The 21,834-nt window shown below is 39.1% G+C and overlaps 1 protein-coding gene across 7 annotated transcripts in view; it reads left to right on the forward strand.

Annotated features, from left to right (window-relative positions):
* The window catches only part of Dic1 (Dicarboxylate carrier 1), a 62,364-nt gene that overhangs the window by 2,631 nt on the left and 37,899 nt on the right, over nt 1-21,834 (forward strand). For 3 of the 7 annotated variants that reach the window (XM_053788697.2, XM_053788743.2, XM_053788735.2), the window contains exons 2-3: nt 6,007-6,152; nt 10,311-10,466. In XM_053788697.2, the coding sequence (XP_053644672.1) occupies nt 6,063-6,152; nt 10,311-10,466 (246 nt within the window). In that variant the 5' untranslated portion in view covers nt 6,007-6,062. Of the gene's footprint in view, nt 1-5,544; nt 5,651-6,006; nt 6,153-8,732; nt 8,981-10,310; nt 10,467-21,834 lie in introns of all 7 variants that reach the window. The other 4 variants (XM_053788717.2, XM_070090289.1, XM_053788750.2 and 1 more) reach the window with 3 other exon arrangements.

Here is a 21,834-nt window from a genome sequence, read left to right on the forward strand (position 1 = left end):
AGGTCAAGTATTAAATGTATTTTTCTTTGTAACCTACAAGTGAACAAAAATCTAATTTAACCCTTAAACTGTCCAAACGTAGATCTACGATCGCTCACGTAGCTCTCCGAACGTAGATCTACATTTTTATACATTCTTTCTTATGAAGAAAATCAAGGTCAGAGTGCTATGCGCACAAACGCAGATCTACGTTTGGACAGTTTAAGGGTTAAAAGTGTAAATGCAAAACTAGCAATAATTAAAACTTATTCTCTTCTTTGCTTGCATTTTTCCGCTTTGCTCAGGCTTTTTATTTTCATTATTTACTTATTTTATTCCCATATTTCTCATATAATTTTCTTTACTTAATGCACCTAATGACTGATGAATGGAAACGAGTCACACTGATTTTGTTGGATTGTCCTAAATAAAATCTTCATAATTTATAACCAATGTACATATGTCTGTAGCAATTAGGTACCATGTGTGGTTAATGCAACCAATATAGAAATTTATAAAACTGTATTTAAACTTAGTTATTATATATTTAACCCAAATACTAAATCTTATCTAAATCACAGGCTTACTGTCCCTGGCTGGGAAAGGAAGCCTGTGATTTAAAATACAGTGGACCCCCGAGTTTCGTGATTAATCCGTTCCAGAGAGCCCGCCGAAGGTCGAAATTCATGAAACTCAAAACCATTTTCCCTATAAGAAATAATGGAAATAAAATTAATCCGTTCCAGACACCCAAAAATATTAAAATAAAGTATTTTTTCAAATTAAATAAAGATTTACATAATGAAAACAATCAGAAATCAAGTACATGCATTTAAAATAAATAATAATAACATTACACTTACCTTTACTGAAGACTTCTGGGTGGATGGAAGATGGGAGGAGGTGATAGGAGGAAGGTGTACACTATTGTTTGGAAGGAGAATCTCCTTCCATTAGGACTTTAGGTAGCAAGTCCTTATCTGGGGTTACTTCCCTTCTTCTTTTAATGCCACTGGGAACAACGTGAGAGTCACTGGACCTCTGGCGCACAAAATATCTATCCAGAGAGGCCTTTTTCTGGCGTTTCTTTAAGATTTCCCTGAAGTGGGACACAACACTGTCATTGTACATGTTGCAGATATGGCTTGGTCAGGGTGATACTTTTCAACAAAACTTTGCAACTCATTCCACATTCCACACATGTCCTTAATCACTGAAGAAGGCACCTCATCCACTCCCTCTTCCTCCTCCTCTGAGGCAAGTTCCTCGGCTGTGGTCTGATGCTGTTCCAGTTGAAGCTCTTGCAGTTCGTCAGTGATTATCTCTTCCCTGTGGTCCTCCACCAACTCTTCCACATCCCCGTCACTCACTTTATTTATCAAAGGGCTTGCACTAGCTTTCTTTGGGTCCATGATGACTTATTTAGCAGTTGCAAGCACAAAAAACAATGGATTATTACGAAATGTATTGTATGAACCCGTGGACTGATGGTCACGTGTTGGTAACAATGGCACACTGAGCGTGAATGGCGTGGGAGACTGGCTTTGTGTGCGCGGTGACGGGCGGACGGGTACTGGACGGTCGCTGAAACACGAGTTTTTCACGAAACTCTAGGCCAAATTTTTCCAAAAAATCCTGCCGAAGGTCGAATTTCACGAAAATCGAGGCTGCCGAAACTCTGGGGTCCACTGTACTTATAATAAAGTATTTTCTTATTCACAACATTAAGAATACCATTACTACCATTAGGTAGTAGGTTGGTAGACAGCAACCACCCAGGGAAGTACTACCGTCCTGCCAGATGACTGTGAAACAAAAACCTGTAACTGTTTTGCATGATGGTAGGATTGCTGGTTTCTTTTTCTGTCTCATAAACACGCTAAGATAACAGGGATATCTTGCTACTCCTACTTACACTTTGGTCACACTTCACAGACACGCACATGCATATATATATATACATACATCTAGGTTTTTCTCCTTTTTCTAAATAGCTCTTGTTCTTTTTTATTTCTTCTATTGTCCATGGGGAAGTGGAAAAGAATCTTTCCTCCGTAAGCCATGCGTGTCGTATGAGGCGACTAAAATGCCGGGAGCAATGGGCTAGTAACCCCTTCTCCTGTATACAATTACTAAAAAAGAGAAGAAGAAAAACTTTATAAAACTGGGTTGCTTAAATGTGCGTGGATGTAGTGCGGATGACAAGAAACAGATGATTGCTGATGTTATGAATGAAAAGAAGTTGGATGTCCTGGCCCTAAGCGAAACAAAGCTGAAGGGGGTAGGAGAGTTTCAGTGGGGGGAAATAAATGGGATTAAATCTGGAGTATCTGAGAGAGTTAGAGCAAAGGAAGGAGTAGCAGTAATGTTAAATGATCAGTTATGGAAGGAGAAAAGAGAATATGAATGTGTAAATTCAAGAATTATGTGGATTAAAGTAAAGGTTGGATGCGAGAAGTGGGTCATAATAAGCGTGTATGCACCTGGAGAAGAGAGGAACGCAGAGGAGAGAGAGAGATTTTGGGAGATGTTAAGTGAATGTATAGGAGCCTTTGAACCAAGTGAGAGAGTAATTGTGGTAGGGGACTTGAATGCTAAAGTAGGAGAAACTTTTAGAGAGGGTGTGGTAGGTAAGTTTGGGGTGCCAGGTGTAAATGATAATGGGAGCCCTTTGATTGAACTTTGTATAGAAAGGGGTTTAGTTATAGGTAATACATATTTTAAGAAAAAGAGGATAAATAAGTATACACGATATGATGTAGGGCGAAATGACAGTAGTTTGTTGGATTATGTATTGGTAGATAAAAGACTGTTGAGTAGACTTCAGGATGTACATGTTTATAGAGGGGCCACAGATATATCAGATCACTTTCTAGTTGTAGCTACACTGAGAGTAAAAGGTAGATGGGATACAAGGAGAATAGAAGCATCAGGGAAGAGAGAGGTGAAGGTTTATAAACTAAAAGAGGAGGCAGTTAGGGTAAGATATAAACAGCTATTGGAGGATAGATGGGCTAATGAGAGCATAGGCAATGGGGTCGAAGAGGTATGGGGTAGGTTTAAAAATGTAGTGTTAGAGTGTTCAGCAGAAGTTTGTGGTTACAGGAAAGTGGGTGCAGGAGGGAAGAGGAGCGATTGGTGGAATGATGATGTAAAGAGAGTAGTAAGGGAGAAAAAGTTAGCATATGAGAAGTTTTTACAAAGTAGAAGTGATGCAAGGAGGGAAGAGTATATGGAGAAAAAGAGAGAAGTTAAGAGAGTGGTGAAGCAATGTAAAAAGAGAGCAAATGAGAGAGTGGGTGAGATGTTATCAACAAATTTTGTTGAAAATAAGAAAAAGTTTTGGAGTGAGATTAACAAGTTAAGAAAGCCTAGAGAACAAATGGATTTGTCAGTTAAAAATAGGAGAGGAGAGTTATTAAATGGAGAGTTAGAGGTATTGGGAAGATGGAAGGAATATTTTGAGGAATTGTTAAATGTTGATGAAGATAGGGAAGCTGTGATTTCGTGTATAGGGCAAGGAGGAATAACATCTTGTAGGAGTGAGGAAGAGCCAGTTGTGAGTGTGGGGGAAGTTCGTGAGGCAGTAGGTAAAATGAAAGGGGGTAAGGCAGCCGGGATTGATGGGATAAAGATAGAAATGTTAAAAGCAGGTGGGGATATAGTTTTGGAGTGGTTGGTGCAATTATTTAATAAATGTATGGAAGAGGGTAAGGTACCTAGGGATTGGCAGAGAGCATGCATAGTTCCTTTGTATAAAGGCAAAGGGGATAAAAGAGAGTGCAAAAATTATAGGGGGATAAGTCTGTTGAGTGTACCTGGTAAAGTGTATGGTAGAGTTATAATTGAAAGAATTAAGAGTAAGACGGAGAATAGGATAGCAGATGAACAAGGAGGCTTTAGGAAAGGTAGGGGGTGTGTGGACCAGGTGTTTACAGTGAAACATATAAGTGAACAGTATTTAGATAAGGCTAAAGAGGTCTTTGTGGCATTTATGGATTTGGAAAAGGCGTATGACAGGGTGGATAGGGGGGCAATGTGGCAGATGTTGCAAGTGTATGGTGTAGGAGGTAGGTTACTGAAAGCAGTGAAGAGTTTTTACGAGGATAGTGAGGCTCAAGTTAGAGTATGTAGGAAAGAGGGAAATTTTTTCCCAGTAAAAGTAGGCCTTAGACAAGGATGTGTGATGTCACCGTGGTTGTTTAATATATTTATAGATGGGGTTGTAAGAGAAGTAAATGCGAGGGTCTTGGCAAGAGGCGTGGAGTTAAAAGATAAAGAATCACACACAAAGTGGGAGTTGTCACAGCTGCTCTTTGCTGATGACACTGTGCTCTTGGGAGATTCTGAAGAGAAGTTGCAGAGATTGGTGGATGAATTTGGTAGGGTGTGCAAAAGAAGAAAATTAAAGGTGAATACAGGAAAGAGTAAGGTTATGAGGATAACAAAAAGATTAGGTGATGAAAGATTGAATATCAGATTGGAGGGAGAGAGTATGGAGGAGGTGAACGTATTCAGATATTTGGGAGTGGACGTGTCAGCGGATGGGTCTATGAAAGATGAGGTGAATCATAGAATTGATGAGGGAAAAAGAGTGAGTGGTGCACTTAGGAGTCTGTGGAGACAAAGAACTTTGTCCTTGGAGGCAAAGAGGGGAATGTATGAGAGTATAGTTTTACCAACGCTCTTATATGGGTGTGAAGCGTGGGTGATGAATGTTGCAGCGAGGAGAAGGCTGGAGGCAGTGGAGATGTCATGTCTGAGGGCAATGTGTGGTGTGAATATAATGCAGAGAATTCGTAGTTTGGAAGTTAGGAGGAGGTGCGGGATTGCCAAAACTGTTGTCCAGAGGGCTGAGGAAGGGTTGTTGAGGTGGTTCGGACATGTAGAGAGAATGGAGCGAAACAGAATGACTTCAAGAGTGTATCAGTCTGTAGTGGAAGGAAGGCGGGGTAGGGGTCGGCCTAGGAAGGGTTGGAGGGAGGGGGTAAAGGAGGTTTTGTGTGCGAGGGGCTTGGACTTCCAGCAGGCATGCGTGAGCGTGTTTGATAGGAGTGAATGGAGACAAATGGTTTTTAATACTTGACGTGCTGTTGGAGTGTGAGCAAAGTAACATTTATGAAGGGATTCAGGGAAACCGGCAGGCCGGACTTGAGTCCTGGAGATGGGAAGTACAGTGCCTGCACTCTGAAGGAGGGGTGTTAATGTTGCAGTTTAAAAACTGTAGTGTAAAGCACCCTTCTGGCAAGACAGTGATGGAGTGAATGATGGTGAAAGTTTTTCTTTTTCGGGCCACCCTGCCTTGGTGGGAATATTAAGAATACCAGTATCAGTCTTGTTGTGTTCTGCTTTAAGGTTGAATGCATCAGTGTGAAATACCCAGATTTGCCTTCTCTCTCTAACTTTTATCCTCATTCTTAATTGTCTCATTATTATACTGTATGTTATTCACTGTGACCTCTATTTTATTGGGGCAGGATTAATATCCTCACAGCAGACACTATTTTTTTCTACTTCAGCCATAAATTTCATGAATAAAATTTAAATTTGTTCTACCATTCATAGATTATTTCCCAGGTTGCATTGAATCTTGGCCCACTCCATGGAACAGACTGACACTAAAATACAGTGGACCCCCGCATAACGATTACCTCCGAACGAGACCAATTATGTAAGTGTATTTATGTAAGTGCGTTTGTACGTGTATGTATGGGGGTCTGAAATGGACTAATCTACTTCACAATATTCCTTATGGGAACAAATTCGGTCAGTACAGGCACCTGAACATACTTCTGGAGTGAAAAAATATCGTTAACCGGGGGTCCACTGTACATGTATGCAAACCGTTCTATACAGTACAGTACAGTATTATGGAATAATTTAATATAGGACATGAAGAGTGAATGTAAATGTTAATAACTTTCATTCCTTTTTATTTTTTAAATTTTATATTAATCTTGTACTGTGATACTAAATATCCTTTCAGAATTTGTTGATTGCAATCTCTTCTGATAAATGGCTTTTCAGAGAGTGACGACGGGGACAGACACGAAAATCATTGGTGTAGAAGGGCTAGCAGCAACATGGAGGACCAACGGTTAGCCAAATGGTACTTTGGAGGCATGGCCTCTTGTGGAGCTGCCTGCTGTACACACCCCCTTGATCTTCTGAAGGTCTGTTGAAAAGTGGCATTTTAAAATTAGTATACATGAACATATCAATGATATGGTAGTATGGCCCACTGCACTGTGAATTTATGACTGAAAAGTCCCAGTATTGAATCTTGAATAGGGGAGATAGATGAATAAGTGTTCTTAGACCTTCTGTTTGTAGACTCTTGTCTACTGGTTTCATTTTCATTGGGAAGCATCATGGAAAAAGTCAAATGCTTGGCTAGGAAAACTTTGATAAGTTGAGGTCTTTCTTCCTGCTCTGAATGCAGTTAATAACAACTTACTCCAAGGTTTTTGAATTGGTACTATTCTTTTTTGGTGAACAATTTCCAATATGCAAAGTACATACAGAATTTACCTTGACAAATGTACAGTGGAACCTCAAAAATTGAACATATCACATATCGAACGTTTCGAAAATAGGACCATTTTTTCAGACAGTGTCCCTATTATTGAATGCGCCCCTATTTTCGGACCGCCGGGCACGTGACCTGTCTGCCGGCCCACTCTCTCCGCGTTCCCACGCAGGCGCCGTGAGCAGTCTAGCTTTGTTTATGCTTGAGTGAACACTAACCTGCGCTCTCATTCACGCATTTTATGATTATTTCGTTGTGTTTAGTGCTTGTGGGACTGTGAAATAAGCTGCCATGGGCCCAAAGAAACTTGGAAGTGGTACCCCTGTGGTAAAGAAAGTGAGAAACACCATAGCTGTGAAGAAGGAAATAATACAGAAGTATGAGAGTGGTGTGAGACTTAGAGCTTGCTAGGATGTATGGGAAAAACAAGTCGACCATCGGTTCTATCTTGTCAAAGAAAGAACGAATCAAGGAAGCTGATGTTGCGAAAGGTGTTAATATAGGGAGTGGATGAGGTGCCTTCTTCAAAGATTAAGGAGATTTGTGCCAAGTGGAATGATGTTCAAATATTTGTGCAGAAGTACCACCCTGAGCAAGCTGAAACAAGCCATCTTTGCAACAAGTTCAGTGACAGAACCATGTCCCATTTTAGGGAAATGTTAAAGAGGTGCCAGAAACAGAGGACTGTGGACAGTTATTTTGTGAGACAGGGGTCCAGTGACTCTGAAGCTGGTCCTAGAGGCATTAAAAGACAGAGAAGGGAAGTAACCCCAGAGAGGACTTTACCTTTAGTCCTCATGGAGGGGGATTCTCCTTCCAAATACTAACCCCAACTCCCTCTCTCCTCCTCCCTATCTTCCAGATTCCATAACCAATCTTCAATAAAGGTAAGTAAAAATGTTATTTTATATGTATTACTATACCTAATTAAAAACTATAATATTTGTTGTATGTAAAACTGTAATTAATCTATAAAATGTATTTTTTGTGTGAATATTTTTGGGTTTCTGGAACGGATTAATTGTATTTCCATTATTTCTTTTGGGAAATATTGCTTCGAATTTCAGACTTTTCGAATTTAGAACTAGCCCCTGGAACGGATTAAGTTTGATTTTTGAGGTTCCACTGTATTACTAAAATCGAAGAAACAAAACTAAGGAACCTCGCCTGTCATGAATAGAGCTCTGCTCGTATAGAGCAGACGACAGACGGGTTGAAAACAAAAATGATCTTGTACAGTATGACAGTTTCAAAGAGGAAATTTCCTTGATGCTGGTGAGGGATTCTTGATGCAAAGTATTGGACCTATCTTTCCTTGGATCAAACCTAATTGCTGGCCATTGTCCCAGGCTTTGTATGACCCCTACATGAAAAATGGTATGGCGATACCATAAAAACACTTATGTACAGTTCAGGACATTTATTAGAGGAAATGTTTTGCCACTCGTGGCTTCTTCAGTTCTTATGAGAGACGTTTTTTTAATAAATACTATCCTGAACTATACATGTCTTTTTCCTGACACACTACAGGTTTAGCACTTTTCCCTAAATAGAATAATAATCAATGATTGGTGATAATGTTGCATTTTTTATTTATCTTTTTTTTTCTGTAGGTTTTTATGAGCCTTGATTATGTACTATAATGCATTCTTTCATTAATATTCTTAGAAGACTGAATGAATTGTTTTTATGTGAATCTGCAGGCAAACCACCATACCCAACTGCCTTGTGATGACTCATTGGTACATCTCTTATTTCTGTTTGCCTTGAATCTATAAAATCATATAGGTTTGTTACATGGTAGACTCTTGTATGGACAGGAAGGCCAGTGGAGCTAGGCCTAAAAAAATGCATATACAGGACACACAATACTTACTTTAAAATATTTTCATCCTAAGCTTATATTGAATGGTGAATACTATATTTATTGTAGGAAGTCTGAATATGTGAAGAATGGGTATAATGAAAGCCGCTGTATTAGCAAAATGCTGTAAAGCAAAGCATTGTAAAGTGGGAGTCCTCCTGTATAAGAAGGTAGATACCTTCCTGAAAACCCTTGTTGCTTTGTATTAAAAGTCTTTTATAGGAAATTAATATCTTATGAGAAAAGTAAGACTTGGTTTTCAGATTCTGAGGCACATAATTTTTTTGTATTTATAGTACAGTATTGGAAAAAAATATTAAAATAGGTTTTAAAGCAGTTCCTCACCTGACATTTTGGCAGTGCTGACTTCCTGAAGTTCAATATCTTGTCGAGGGTGGGGGAATGAAGTTACTGGGCCAACGTGGAAAGTTGTGGTTCTTCTGTGGATGTGCCTACTCCCAAATCACAGCATCACTAAGTGCCACATCTTTCACTGCTTTTCTGGAGCCAGGTGTTCAGAAACGTCTGTTTAATTGAGCTGCACATACCTAAGCCTTTTGAGCAGAAGAAATGTACTTTCATTTATGGATTTCTCACTCTTCACAATGGTATGAACCGTAGACTCATTAACTCCTACACTCATGCCATGTCAACTGCTAGCACTTGTATTTTCTTTGCTAATGCCATAGATTTTCACTTTGCTTGCCCTCAGCATTACTAGAAATCTTGTGTTCATCCAGGACTAGCTCTACCTGTAAGCTATCAAGACCTCAGACCTGTTGTATTTTTCTCCCCTGATTTATTAAAGAGCAGTGAAGTGAGCCAGAAAGCATAGTAAATTTTTGTCTTGCTATCATTAGTAAATGCACTGCTTATGGAATGTTACATTTATTTTGATCTAAGCGCACTTTCTATATTCTCCATTAAAGCACTATAATTCAGAAATATCTGAAAGGAATGAGAGGAGTTACCAATTAAATGCTGGCTTTCATTTTATCTGCATTTAGATGGAGTCAGAATTCTTCCTCTGTAAACTATGCGTGTCGTAAGAGGCAACTGACATACCGGGAGCAAGAGGCTAGTAACCTCTTCTCCTGTATACATTACTAAAGTTAAAAAGAGAGATTTGTTTTTCTTTTGGGACCACTGTGCTTTGGTGAGATGCAACCAGTTTGTTGAAAGAAGATGGAGAGTCTACACTAAAAACAGCTAAACCAAGAGCAATGATCGTGCCTTCCACTCTTTCTTCACCCAGTATCAAACAACCAAAAAACATCCAGTTTTGTTGATCACTGAGGTGGGTAGTGAGCATCAAGGTCAACAGCTGCTTTATTCAGCTCTTAAAAAAATGAGAGGAAACAACCCAATTTTGTCTACTGTGAACACCTGTATTTGAAGTCACCTTCTCCACTTATTGGCAACTTAGAATGCTGCATGTGTCTGCTTGATGAGAAAAATGTGATCATTAATCGCAGCTATTGTTGTTTGCCCCCCTGATCACAGATACCCTCTCCCTCCAACCTCTATATAGTTTTATTTTGTACAGTATGAAAGAAAACAGCCTTGTTACTCCAGTTTTCATTGTTGTACAGTGAACACTTGCTGCTGGAATTTACAGCTGATAACTTTCAACAAAAGCATGAGAAGTTCACATAAGTCGTCTCCCTTTTTTTTTATTGTGTGTTACAGTGGAAGGCTGGCTGAGGGTATCTATAGCATTTAGTAAGGATGTTCGCTAATTTGGGGATGTGTTCAGCTAAGATTGCTTGTTCCATAAAATTAATTAAAAATACGATTTAGCTTTCAAATATTTTTTTGGGTGATTTGCTGCACTTTAAAAATTGTATTCTTTGTACTTCTCTGTATCATGTTCAAATTAATAAATAAATAAATAAATAAATAAAAAATAAATAAATAAATAAATTATTTTTTCAACAGGTTCATCTTCAGACTCAACAAATCAAACAAATGGGTGGTGGTCAGATGGCTGTTCATATAGTGAAGAACCAGGGATTTTTTGCTCTGTACAATGGTCTGTCAGCATCCCTTCTCAGACAGCTCACATACTCTACTACACGCTTTGCTATTTATGAGGTAAAGCTATAGAATGCCCTTCGTTACCATACTCTAAATGTCATAGTGTTTAAGCGAATAATTTTTCTTAGTACAGTATAGACTTGTTCTATAGTAACTAGAGTAATTAAAAAAAATGCTTCTATTATGACTTAATGAAGGACTACCAGAAATCCAGAATCATCTCTGAAGCAGAAACTTATTATTTAGCAAAAAATCTGTTTCTGTTGAACTAATATGCAAAGAGGCACTTGTTAATACCTATTTGTGGTAATGTATTTCTAGTTGCAGGAGCAGATCTATGCTAATGGTGTTGCACTAAAGTGTTTTTTGTCATATAATTATTTAATGTCTAGAGGAGTAGTAGTAGTAGGAATAGAATACACACATGTCCCTTTGCATTCCATTCCAGCTATCTACCACTCTGTCAAGAAATATTTTTTAATGTATGTGTAACACTTTTCTTAGATTACACTTTGTTAATATGAAGTCAGTGTTTTATAGCAGGTTTTTTGCTCTTCCATTTTTCTCTAATGGTTTGTTTGAATTGTAATTTTTTTTAGGTTAAGGTGCAATACTTTCATGGCTTTCTTTTACTTGCCATTCAGCTATTCTTTATTGTTTTATTTATTCTTCTCATTTTTGGGATGATTTGTGAGTCCAATTTCATATACAGTAAGTACTGTGTGTTGCTGAGCTTTTTGTATATAGTATTTTGTTTATAAATTATCCTTGTGTTTGTGAGATTTATTTGATTGTGCATAAAATATCAGCAATGAATGGTGAATACAATACAGTGAATCCTCAGTTATCTGACTTGAAGGGGCTGGGGTTTTCCAGATAATAAAAAAATTGAAGTCAACTTGCTTTACACAACTTACTGTACCCCTTGTACATTGTTGAATACCAACAACAAACTGTACATAATTTATTTAGGTAATTTCCGTGGTTATTTCATGTTTTCTATTGAATTTGTGGTCATTTTACTGTCAATTTGCAATCTTGAGTGCACTATAGCAATATTCTCCATGGGGAAATGAAAAAGAATTCTTCCTCTGTAAGCTATGCATGTCGTAAGAGGAAAGGAAAACTTTCATTTTTCTTTTTAGGTCACCTTGCCTCGGTGGGATATGGCTGGTGTGTTGGAAAAAAAAAAAATACCAATAGTGATTTTTACAGTGTTTTGCTTGTGGTTGTCGTTCTATATAGCAGTTTGTGAGGTACTTATCGGCTGCATAAAAACGTTTTTTTGTGTTATGTCAGTCTTGATGAGACCTTATTTACTTGTGTTATTGAAAACTTTATTCATGTTGAAAATTTTGTCATGAAACAACTTGTTTATAATCTTCAATACAGTTCTTTATATGTAATATAATTATGTGAATAGAGTACAGCCTCTCCTTACTTAGCGACATACTCGTTTACCGATGACTCAGACTTACAACAACCAATATTCATACCTAAATAATGTATGTTAGAGCTGATTTCCTCTATTCTATTTATTACAATATACAATACAGGAGAAGGCTGGAGGCAGTGGAGATGTCATGTCTGAGGGCAATGTGTGGTGTGAATATAATGCAGAGAATTCGTAGTTTGGAAGTTAGGAGGAGGTGCGGGATTACCAAAACTGTTGTCCAGAGGGCTGAGGAAGGGTTGTTGAGGTGGTTCGGACATGTAGAGAGAATGGAGCGAAACAGAATGACTTCAAGAGTGTATCAGTCTGTAGTGGAAGGAAGGCGGGGTAGGGGTCGGCCTAGGAAGGGTTGGAGGGAGGGGGTAAAGGAGGTTTTGTGTGCGAGGGGCTTGGACTTCCAGCAGGCATGCGTGAGCGTGTTTGATAGGAGTGAATGGAGACAAATGGTTTTTAATACTTGACGTGCTGTTGGAGTGTGAGCAAAGTAACATTTATGAAGGGATTCAGGGAAACCGGCAGGCCGGACTTGAGTCCTGGAGATGGGAAGTACAGTGCCTGCACTCTGAAGGAGGGGTGTTAATGTTGCAGTTTAAAAACTGTAGTGTAAAGCACCCTTCTGGCAAGACAGTGATGGAGTGAATGATGGTGAAAGTTTTTCTTTTTCGGGCCACCCTGCCTTGGTGGGAATCGGCCGGTGTGATAATAAAAAAAAATAAATAACAATACACTACTGTATAAACATTTAAAAATACACCAGAAATGCTATAAATAGTGCAAAGGTGACATTAAAACAATATCAGAGATGGTTGACACAAACCCACTACCCACTGGTCACCGTATTACAGAATGGATATAAATGCACTGGAAAACGTACAGAGGAGGATGACAAAGTTGATCCGATGTATCAGAAATCTTCCCTATGAGGATAAACTGAGGGCCCTGAATCTGCACTCTCTCGAAAGTCATAGAATTAGGGGGGACATGATTGAGGTGTATAAATGGAAAACAGGAATAAAAAAAGGGGATGTAAATAACGTGCTGAAAATTTCCAGCTGAAAATTCAGATTCAGGAAGGATATAGGAAAGCACTGGTTTGGTAATAGAGTTGTGGTGTCATGTAGGGGGGTAATGATTGAATAGGATAAAAGTGGGGAATATGGGAGTAGGGGATTATGTAGGCAGGAGAGAGGCGAGGTGGTAGGAGTGAGGTGATTAGCGGAGGTAGGTAGGTAATGACAGGTCAGTGGTGACCACCACGACATTCTCATTAACTCTACACTACTCACTAACATATGCCTCGCCCACTCTTCACTCATATAAACATAATAAAATATGAGAAATAGGAATAGCTAATAACGGGGACAGTGAATATTACTATTCTACTCAAACACAGTTTATTATTAAGTCCTTGTACAATAATATATTTGGGAACAGGAGTACATTGGGGTTTAGATAAATGGGGTGGTACACATAAGCAGTGAGACAGGGAATACAATTAGCTTGGCGAAACAGAATATAACTTACAATGTAGTTCAGAGGGCAGTTCATCACAGGAACTAAGCCACAGGTCCCAAGACCTACACAGCAAGAGTACTGCGCCAAGCCAGTACTCTGCCCAATGCCTCCAACAGTCTCCTCCAGAGACTTCAGCAGCCTTCTCCCGAGCCCTGCACCCCAGCAGCAGCTCCGCTCGAATCTCCTCTGCTCAGGAGCTCTGCATCCCAGCAGCAGCTCCGCTCGAATCTCCTGATCATGCTCTTCCTTGGGCTTTTATGGTGGTCCAAGCACCCTCCACAACCACGTGTACGACCTGACGCCTAGGTCTGAGGCGTCAAGAACAAAAGACCTCAGACGTGGGCGTGGCTACAGACGTTTGCCAAGGCAAGGTGTGACCATATAATTAGGTCTCCCTAGAGACCTCACAAGCCCAGCTGGACTACATCACATCCCCCTTTCTCCCCCAATTTAAAATATCTGAGAACTAGGACAATTTGTCCTAGTTATTAGACTATTTTAATCCTAATCCCTTAAATCTATTACAATACAAAGACAAAATTATACATAATACAATTATTCAACTACATATGTTTCCCTCAACCTCCTCAACTACCACAAGGCAGCATAATCAGTACACCTGGCAGTTGGCCAGCATAACAGTCGCTCTCTGGTGCAAAGCCTCCTTACCCGTCATTTCTCCTTAAACCTAAATATCGGGCTCCAGTGCCTTCCCTACTTCTACTAGAAATGCACTAGCCAATGCTAGTCACCCTCGCACGTTAACCATTGGGCCAAACCTCTCTAGGCTTCTATAGCGTGGAAAACTGCTCCAACGGGTTGCATTCTTTCAAGTAACTGCAACTGGACCACTTCACGACCACCAAGGTCGCATTTTCGGCACACTTCACATGCACACTACAACATCTGAAAATCGAGACAGGGCAGGCATCGCAGCTAAGACCCTCCATTATCCTATGCCACTACTAGGATTCACTGGCCTCATAAAACAAGGCGGCCATAATCACTGGACCGTTTTCAAGGTCACCTTATTCCACACAGGTAACACTAACACTTCTGGCAAGTCAAAGTAGGCTGGGGACATCTCACACTCTTAATTGTCTCTCATGGCTGGCAGGGCATCCCCGCATACCTGTCGCACAGGTCGACCAGCAAGGCAGGACACACCTCCATGCCGCCCTTGAAAGCAGGCTGGTCCCAGCAGCTGGAGTCCATCTCCGCGGCTCACATCCTTCCACATCTCCGAGGATGGCAACTCCTTCATAGTAGATTCTCCTGTCCTGGCACACCAGCCAGAATCCCTCACACACCACTGCAGCATCACCGCCATCTCTTGAGCTAGGCAGCATCGCAGCATCACAGCACGGCCACAGCATATCCATCATCACAGCACGGCCGTATCACAGCAGCACATAGCATGGCCGTATCACAGCAGCACACAGCACGGCCACAGCATCGCAGCACGGCTACAGCATCGCAGCACGGTCCCAGCATCACAGCACGGCCGCAGCGTCTCAACATCACAGCACGGCCGCAGCATCTCAACATCACAGCAGCACACAGCACGGCCACAGCATTGCATCACGGCTACAGCATCTCAGCACGGCCACAGCATAGCAGCACGGCTACAGCATCTCAGCAGCATCACAGCAGCCGACATCAGCAGTAGCAGGCTATGGTCAGTTGCTCGAGGTGAGGTGAGGTCACTTCAGGTCATCAACAGCAGGTGCGGTCACCCATCCCTGGCAACTGCGGGTAACTGGCGGTCCGTGGGTGATGGTCACAGAGGCTGGGTGACGCAGACAGACACCCACTACACTGGATGACAGACCAAGGCAGCAATACATCTACTGGGGCACATCAGCTGGGTGACTTGGCACATCAGCTGGGTGACTGGGCACATCAGGTGGACAGCAATCATAGGCAACTCTTCAATTGGTGACAGTTGTGGGTGAGTCTTCCAAGGTGGGCTGGGTGACTTCTCATTCCTCTGTAAATATTCAATTTCGGCCAGTAATTGCTTCCCCCAAAAGTCTCACCCAAATAATGATATTCTCCACCATTTATCTCAAACCAACAACCAACTCCACCAAATATAATAATACAACCAAACAATTATTCAGACCCACTGTCAAGAAAAGGTCAGTTAAGGTCACTAGGATTATAATATTATAATAACACACAAAATCAAATGGTAGCAAATGGTAGCATAAGTATAACCGAGCAGTCAAAAATAAGGCACGTGAGACTGGTTCCTACTATAAAAATAAGAAGAACCACCACCGCTTAGACACCATGTCATGTAGGGGGGTAATGATTGAATAGGATAAAAGTGGGGAATATGGGAGTAGGGGATTATGTAGGCAGGGGAGAGGCGAGGTGGTAGGAGTGAGGTGATTAGCGGAGGTAGGTAGGTAATGACAGGTCAGTGGTGACCACCACGACATTCTCATTAACTCTACACTACTCACTAACATATGCCTCGCCCACTCTTCACTCATATAAACATAATAAAATATGAGAAATAGGAATAGCTAATAACGGGGACAGTGAATATTACTATTCTACTCAAACACAGTTTATTATTAAGTCCTTGTACAATAATATATTTGGGAACAGGAGTACATTGGGGTTTAGATAAATGGGGTGGTACACATAAGCAGTGAGACAGGGAATAAAATTAGCTTGGCGAAACAGAATATAACTTACAATGTAGTTCAGAGGGCAGTTCATCACAGGAACTAAGCCACAGGTCCCAAGACCTACACAGCAAGAGTACTGCGCCAAGCCAGTACTCTGCCCAATGCCTCCAACAGTCTCCTCCAGAGACTTCAGCAGCCTTCTCCCGAGCCCTGCACCCCAGCAGCAGCTCCGCTCGAATCTCCTCTGCTCAGGAGCTCTGCATCCCAGCAGCAGCTCCGCTCGAATCTCCTGATCATGCTCTTCCTTGGGCTTTTATGGTGGTCCAAGCACCCTCCACAACCACGTGTACGACCTGACGCCTAGGTCTGAGGCGTCAAGAACAAAAGACCTCAGACGTGGGCGTGGCTACAGACGTTTGCCAAGGCAAGGTGTGACCATATAATTAGGTCTCCCTAGAGACCTCACAAGCCCAGCTGGACTACATCACAGTGGATGAGTGGAACAAACTCCCAAGTACTACAGTTATAGAGGCAGGAACGTTATGTAGTTTTAAAGATAGGTTAGATAAATACGTACATGAGTGGGTGTGAGTTGCACCTGACTAGCTTGTGCTGCTGGGTCTGGTGCGATGCTCCTTCCTTAAGTGGAAGTAACCTGATTAGGAGGGTCATTGGGCTAATCGGGGGGGAAGGGACAAGGACCTGGTTCACATGGGTCAGTAGGCCTGCTGCAGTGTTCCTTCTTTCTTATGTTCTTATACGTAGTATGCTCCTCACTTACCGAAGAATTCGTTTACCGACGAGGTCTTAGGAACGGAACTCTTTTGTCAAGTGAGGAGAGGCTGTACAGTGGAACCTCTACTTACGAGTTTAATCTGTTCTGTAACCTTGCTCGCATCTCAATTTGCTAGTTTGCCGAGTCAATTTTCCTCATTTAAATTAATTGAAATGGAATTAATCCTTTCCAGTGGAATTCCTGGCACGACAAAATACTTCAATATTTCCCTAATATCAACTCTACGGCTTATTTATTTATCAAAATTCATCTAATATTACATAATAAACAATATAAATAACTTAGAAACCTGATGTATACTCTAGAATAAATAAAATGCATTTATGTGACAGCTATAACCACTCCCGCACTGTTATGGTATTCACTGCCATCTAGTGACAGCCTTTCGAAGCCATCTATTATTATAATTATTATAGGACATTATTATTATACTTTTTTTTTTTTTTTTTCAACAAGTCGGCCGTTATTATTATATGTATTATTATTATATGTATTATTATTATTATTATTATTATTTGTTTGTACGTATTCTTATAATAATTTATATTACTATATTACGTATATTATTATATAATTATTATGTTATACATATTTTTATTATTATTATTTATTAGTACAGTACATACATATTTTTATAATACTCTTGCTCACCATTTGGAATTTTTATTCACATAAAAAATAGAAAATTTACTGTTATGCAGACTACTGCATTATTGTAATAATTGTATAAATAATGTCAACCCATTCATGACTGCATATTGGAATGGCCAGTCGGACAGGTACTGGACGGTGACATCATTTGTTTACTCTTGTACATCACCATAGAATCAAACATTTCTGCTACTTTGAGCTCAATTTCATGGTACTTTTCATTGTGAAACCAATCAAAATCATATTTGTTTCTGTAATATATCTTCCATTCTGTCAAATCAGACCAAAACAACGAGAATACAACCATAAAAACATACGAAATATACCACTAAAGGGCGACTAATAGCTGAGAAGTGAACTCCGTCATTTATGGTCCGATTTCTTTCAATTTTGGTGTACGTTAAGAAGCATCTTTACATCATATATTGCCCAAGTTTCAATAAGATAGTCCAACAAGCAATTGAGATCCAATTCCCTAGATCAAGAGCAAGAGCACCTCACCAGCATCAAGGAACCTCCCTTGAGGCCCACTGGCATCTTGAAATTTCGCTCCCATCTGGAAGCAAAAAATCGACAGAGTGACTGCTCGTATCTTGAAAAACTCACACGTTGGGGCACTCATAAGTAGAGGTTCCCCTGTATATGTATTTATATTATTTTTGTAAATTGTAGGAAAAAAAAATTGTAAAAGTGTACATGTATATGCAAGAAAAATTGAGAAATCTCTTATGTTAACAGTAATCATGATTTATAGTATAACCTCTCCTTCAGTTTGCATCATTCCCGTATTTATCATATCACTGATATGCAAATTATTTTTAATACCAGTTTTACTAAACATGAGGAAAGGTGTTGTTAAATATAGGGTAGGTTTCACTGAATATGTAGTAGGTTGAGCCAAACTTGGTTAGGCAAGATTGATTAGGGTGAGATGTTTATTTTATGAAAGGTGCTCAGGTACATGTACTTCTCTTTAGTTTTAATACGGGAGCTTGTTAGCAGTTCAAACATAGTTCATTTTGAATCTATTTCGTTTTTGTTTAAAAGACTTGTTTTATAATGATAAAAAGAATAAGACTTACGAGGGAGAGGCAAGGTGGGAGATGTTATCTCATGAGAAGACATGTATCCACTTGTGAGTGTTGTTTAAACTTCGTCTTGGGGCACTGGCAGCAAAATATATACTGTACGTACCTGTCCCATATTCAGTAAATTAGTGTGGCATAATATACTTAAGTTCTTTAGTATTGTAACAGAGAAGGGTAGAGAGTGGTAGTAGCTTTGTCATTCCTCATGACTTTTTTTTTTTTTTGTACTGTTTTGTGAAGTCTGTGGCAAAAAGACAGACAGAATGATGCAGTTGTCCACCCAGTACACTGTACAGTAAAACACTATACATGTATTTTATGATGGGAGTGAAAAATATGGGAATTTAGGAGTTGTCAGTAATGCATTCCCTAGTTTTTCCATACAGATGATCCCAACTTACAAGTACCCAGTATTACACACAGCTGTTCTTACAAACTGGGCACTTTGTAACAAATTAATATTTTACAACTTCTTAGCTCCAGTATAAGCATATGCAAAGCATAACAATCCTTTGTACTATTTCTTTCTATACAAAAATCTTTGTTGTAAAGACACAAATGCAGTGTAATACATACAATCATTTACTGATAGTTACACCCACACAGTGGGCTTTATCAAGTCACAAACAGATCTGTTTGTGAGGTTAAAAGCCCACTATATAGGCTAAACATAATCTATAAAGGATCGCATTACACTGTGTGTGTCTTTATCCATAATGTCAAATCAGATAAAATTTAAAAAAAAAAAAAAAAAAAAAGAGTGTACTTGTTAAGTTGGGGGCCCTCCTGTCTACTAATAGTTCCACTGTGCATGATTTTAGAGTGAATGCCATTTCACAGGAACTCAGCCTCTCGTGTAAAGATGGGAAGAGGTATGTTGTGTTAATTCAGACATTAACAGAAATAATAATTTAATACTAATGTGTTTTGCACTTTGTGTACTGTATTTTGTGTCTTATGATTAGTGTAATTACTTGTTTGAGTTTTTACAGGGGTGAGCTCCAGCTCTTGGCCCCCCACCATTTAACCTTCATTGAGATTCTCCCTAAGATTGTTATCTTTTCCAGTTTTAGCTTGAAGGAAGTGGTGGTCATCCGTCTTTATAACTACTCGTAGAACAGGACTAGCCAGGTTTCCATGCTTATTCCCCCCTCTGCAGCATGGCGTGGATTACATTTACTACTGAAGTACAATAATGTGGATGTTTAAAGAAAAATAATATGTTAAACAACTTGAATCATTGATTTTAATTAAGCTTTTCATAATGTTAACTCTCAGAATTTGATAATACAGTTGTAATAAATTCCTGCAGCCGGGTCCTAATTGGAATTTGTGAAGTTAATAGTTTTAAAATGTCCCATCCACATTGTTTGATCTTGACACTCTTGCATGACTTGATATGTCAAGCACCTTCAGTCTGTTTTCTTCTGTCTGAGCTGCTTGTGTTATGTCAAGTACAGATCTTGCAGATCTACAAATTATATATTCACTAGTTTTATTTATTCTCTCTACTATCATTGGTTTTCTTATGTTCATTGTGTTCAATTTTATTTTGTAGAGTACTTTGTCTCTTTTTTTTTTTTTATAAATTGGAAGTCATTTGTGCATTTTTATAGAAAGTGATAAGGTAAACCACTGATACACTAAGAATTTTTTAATACTTATAATTAATTCTCTACTTGTATTATAATTTTCTTGCCATTACTTTATCCTTTATGACAATGTGATAAAAAAAAAGGGAAAATTATTTTAATGCTTTCTTCCATATGCAACAGTTCAGTTACTCACATTGCATTTAGTGAATTGCACCACAAAGCTTCAGCTCTGGCACTGAGCACTTTATAATACTTCACTTTGCAATTTTTATGTTGGCACTATCTTTGTATCATAATTTTAGTGTTAATGTTAGAGAGACAGCATTCGAGTTATTTATTCATACTAATGCACATTATGAATCTGTGGTACATTATTATGTTAAGTGTAATTATAAATTATTTGACTTAAAGAAATTCCTCACTTAATTTTCTTAAAAGCTCATGACTTTTGTCTTTTACATCCCTTCACATAAATAATCAATGTAAGTATAACGAAGTTAATGAAACGTTACACATGTCTGTACATACATGTGTATGAAATTAATTCAGAAAAGTCACATATAGTCTAACATCACTCATAGATGGCACAGCCAACGAGCAGTACTCAATTTTTTTTTTTATTCTGTCCCTCCCACACAAGTGCCATTACACCATGTTCAGGCACAATTCTGTACTGTTATTACAGTACTGCATTTCCATCTTAAACTTTTACTCCTACCAGTAATCTGATTTACTTATAAACAATTGAAATTTTTAAGAATGTACAGTAGTTTAAATACAAATACACAGGTTTATTTTTCAAGAAGATACATTTGTGTTAGAGATTGGTTTGCATTGGTTGTCATAAATTGAAAATCCCAAAGTTATGCAAAGCATTTTGGACAGACTAAAACTCAAACTTACGATTACTTTACATTTAATAGCATAGTTAATGAGATGTTAAGTTTAACATGACTTAAACTATTCCTAGATAAGATTTAAAGAGGCAGTGATCATTGCAAACTTTGAAGGAACAATATAAAAAGTGAAATACATGATCTGTCTACTCCAAGAGCATTCTCTTTAAAGATGTATTCTGTCTTCAACTGATGGCATTTTTTGTTGAGTATCTTCATCCTATAGATATATCTAGTATGCAGTACTTTAAAACTCAAAACCCTCATCTTCAAAGATTGATATTTCCCATGTTTTGTATTTTGTAAGTTTTTTTTACACTTCATTTTGTTTATGCTCAAGCTAACACTGCTTGTGTATCTCATTAGCAGAGGTCCATGGCATATGTTTGACTTTAAGGCTAGCCATGTTGCTAGTTAGAACTCATCAGCAAATAGTTTGAGCTGCTCCTCCACACTTGGTATTGAGTTACTTGGTAGCCAACATATACAATACATTGGCATATGTAGTGTGATATAAGTGAATAACACTACCTAGTTATATCCGAGGGAAACTAATGTACTTTTCACCTATGCATGGACTGTATCAAGTGTATAGGAACATATTGCAAAATATAGCTTATGTAACAGAGTAAGTGGGGTTACGGTAAACAGATCAGGTAACACAGTGCATTGGCTGGTGGGTTTCCTGCAGTGCTTCTCTTACATTGTGTTACCTGACCTCTTTACCCTGACCTCACTTTTTGTTGATAAAGCCAATGTGTGGATGAAACATTGTACATTATTGATTTC

This window comes from Cherax quadricarinatus, chromosome 31 (assembly GCF_038502225.1).
Source record: "Cherax quadricarinatus isolate ZL_2023a chromosome 31, ASM3850222v1, whole genome shotgun sequence".
Lineage (NCBI taxonomy): Eukaryota > Metazoa > Arthropoda > Malacostraca > Decapoda > Parastacidae > Cherax > Cherax quadricarinatus.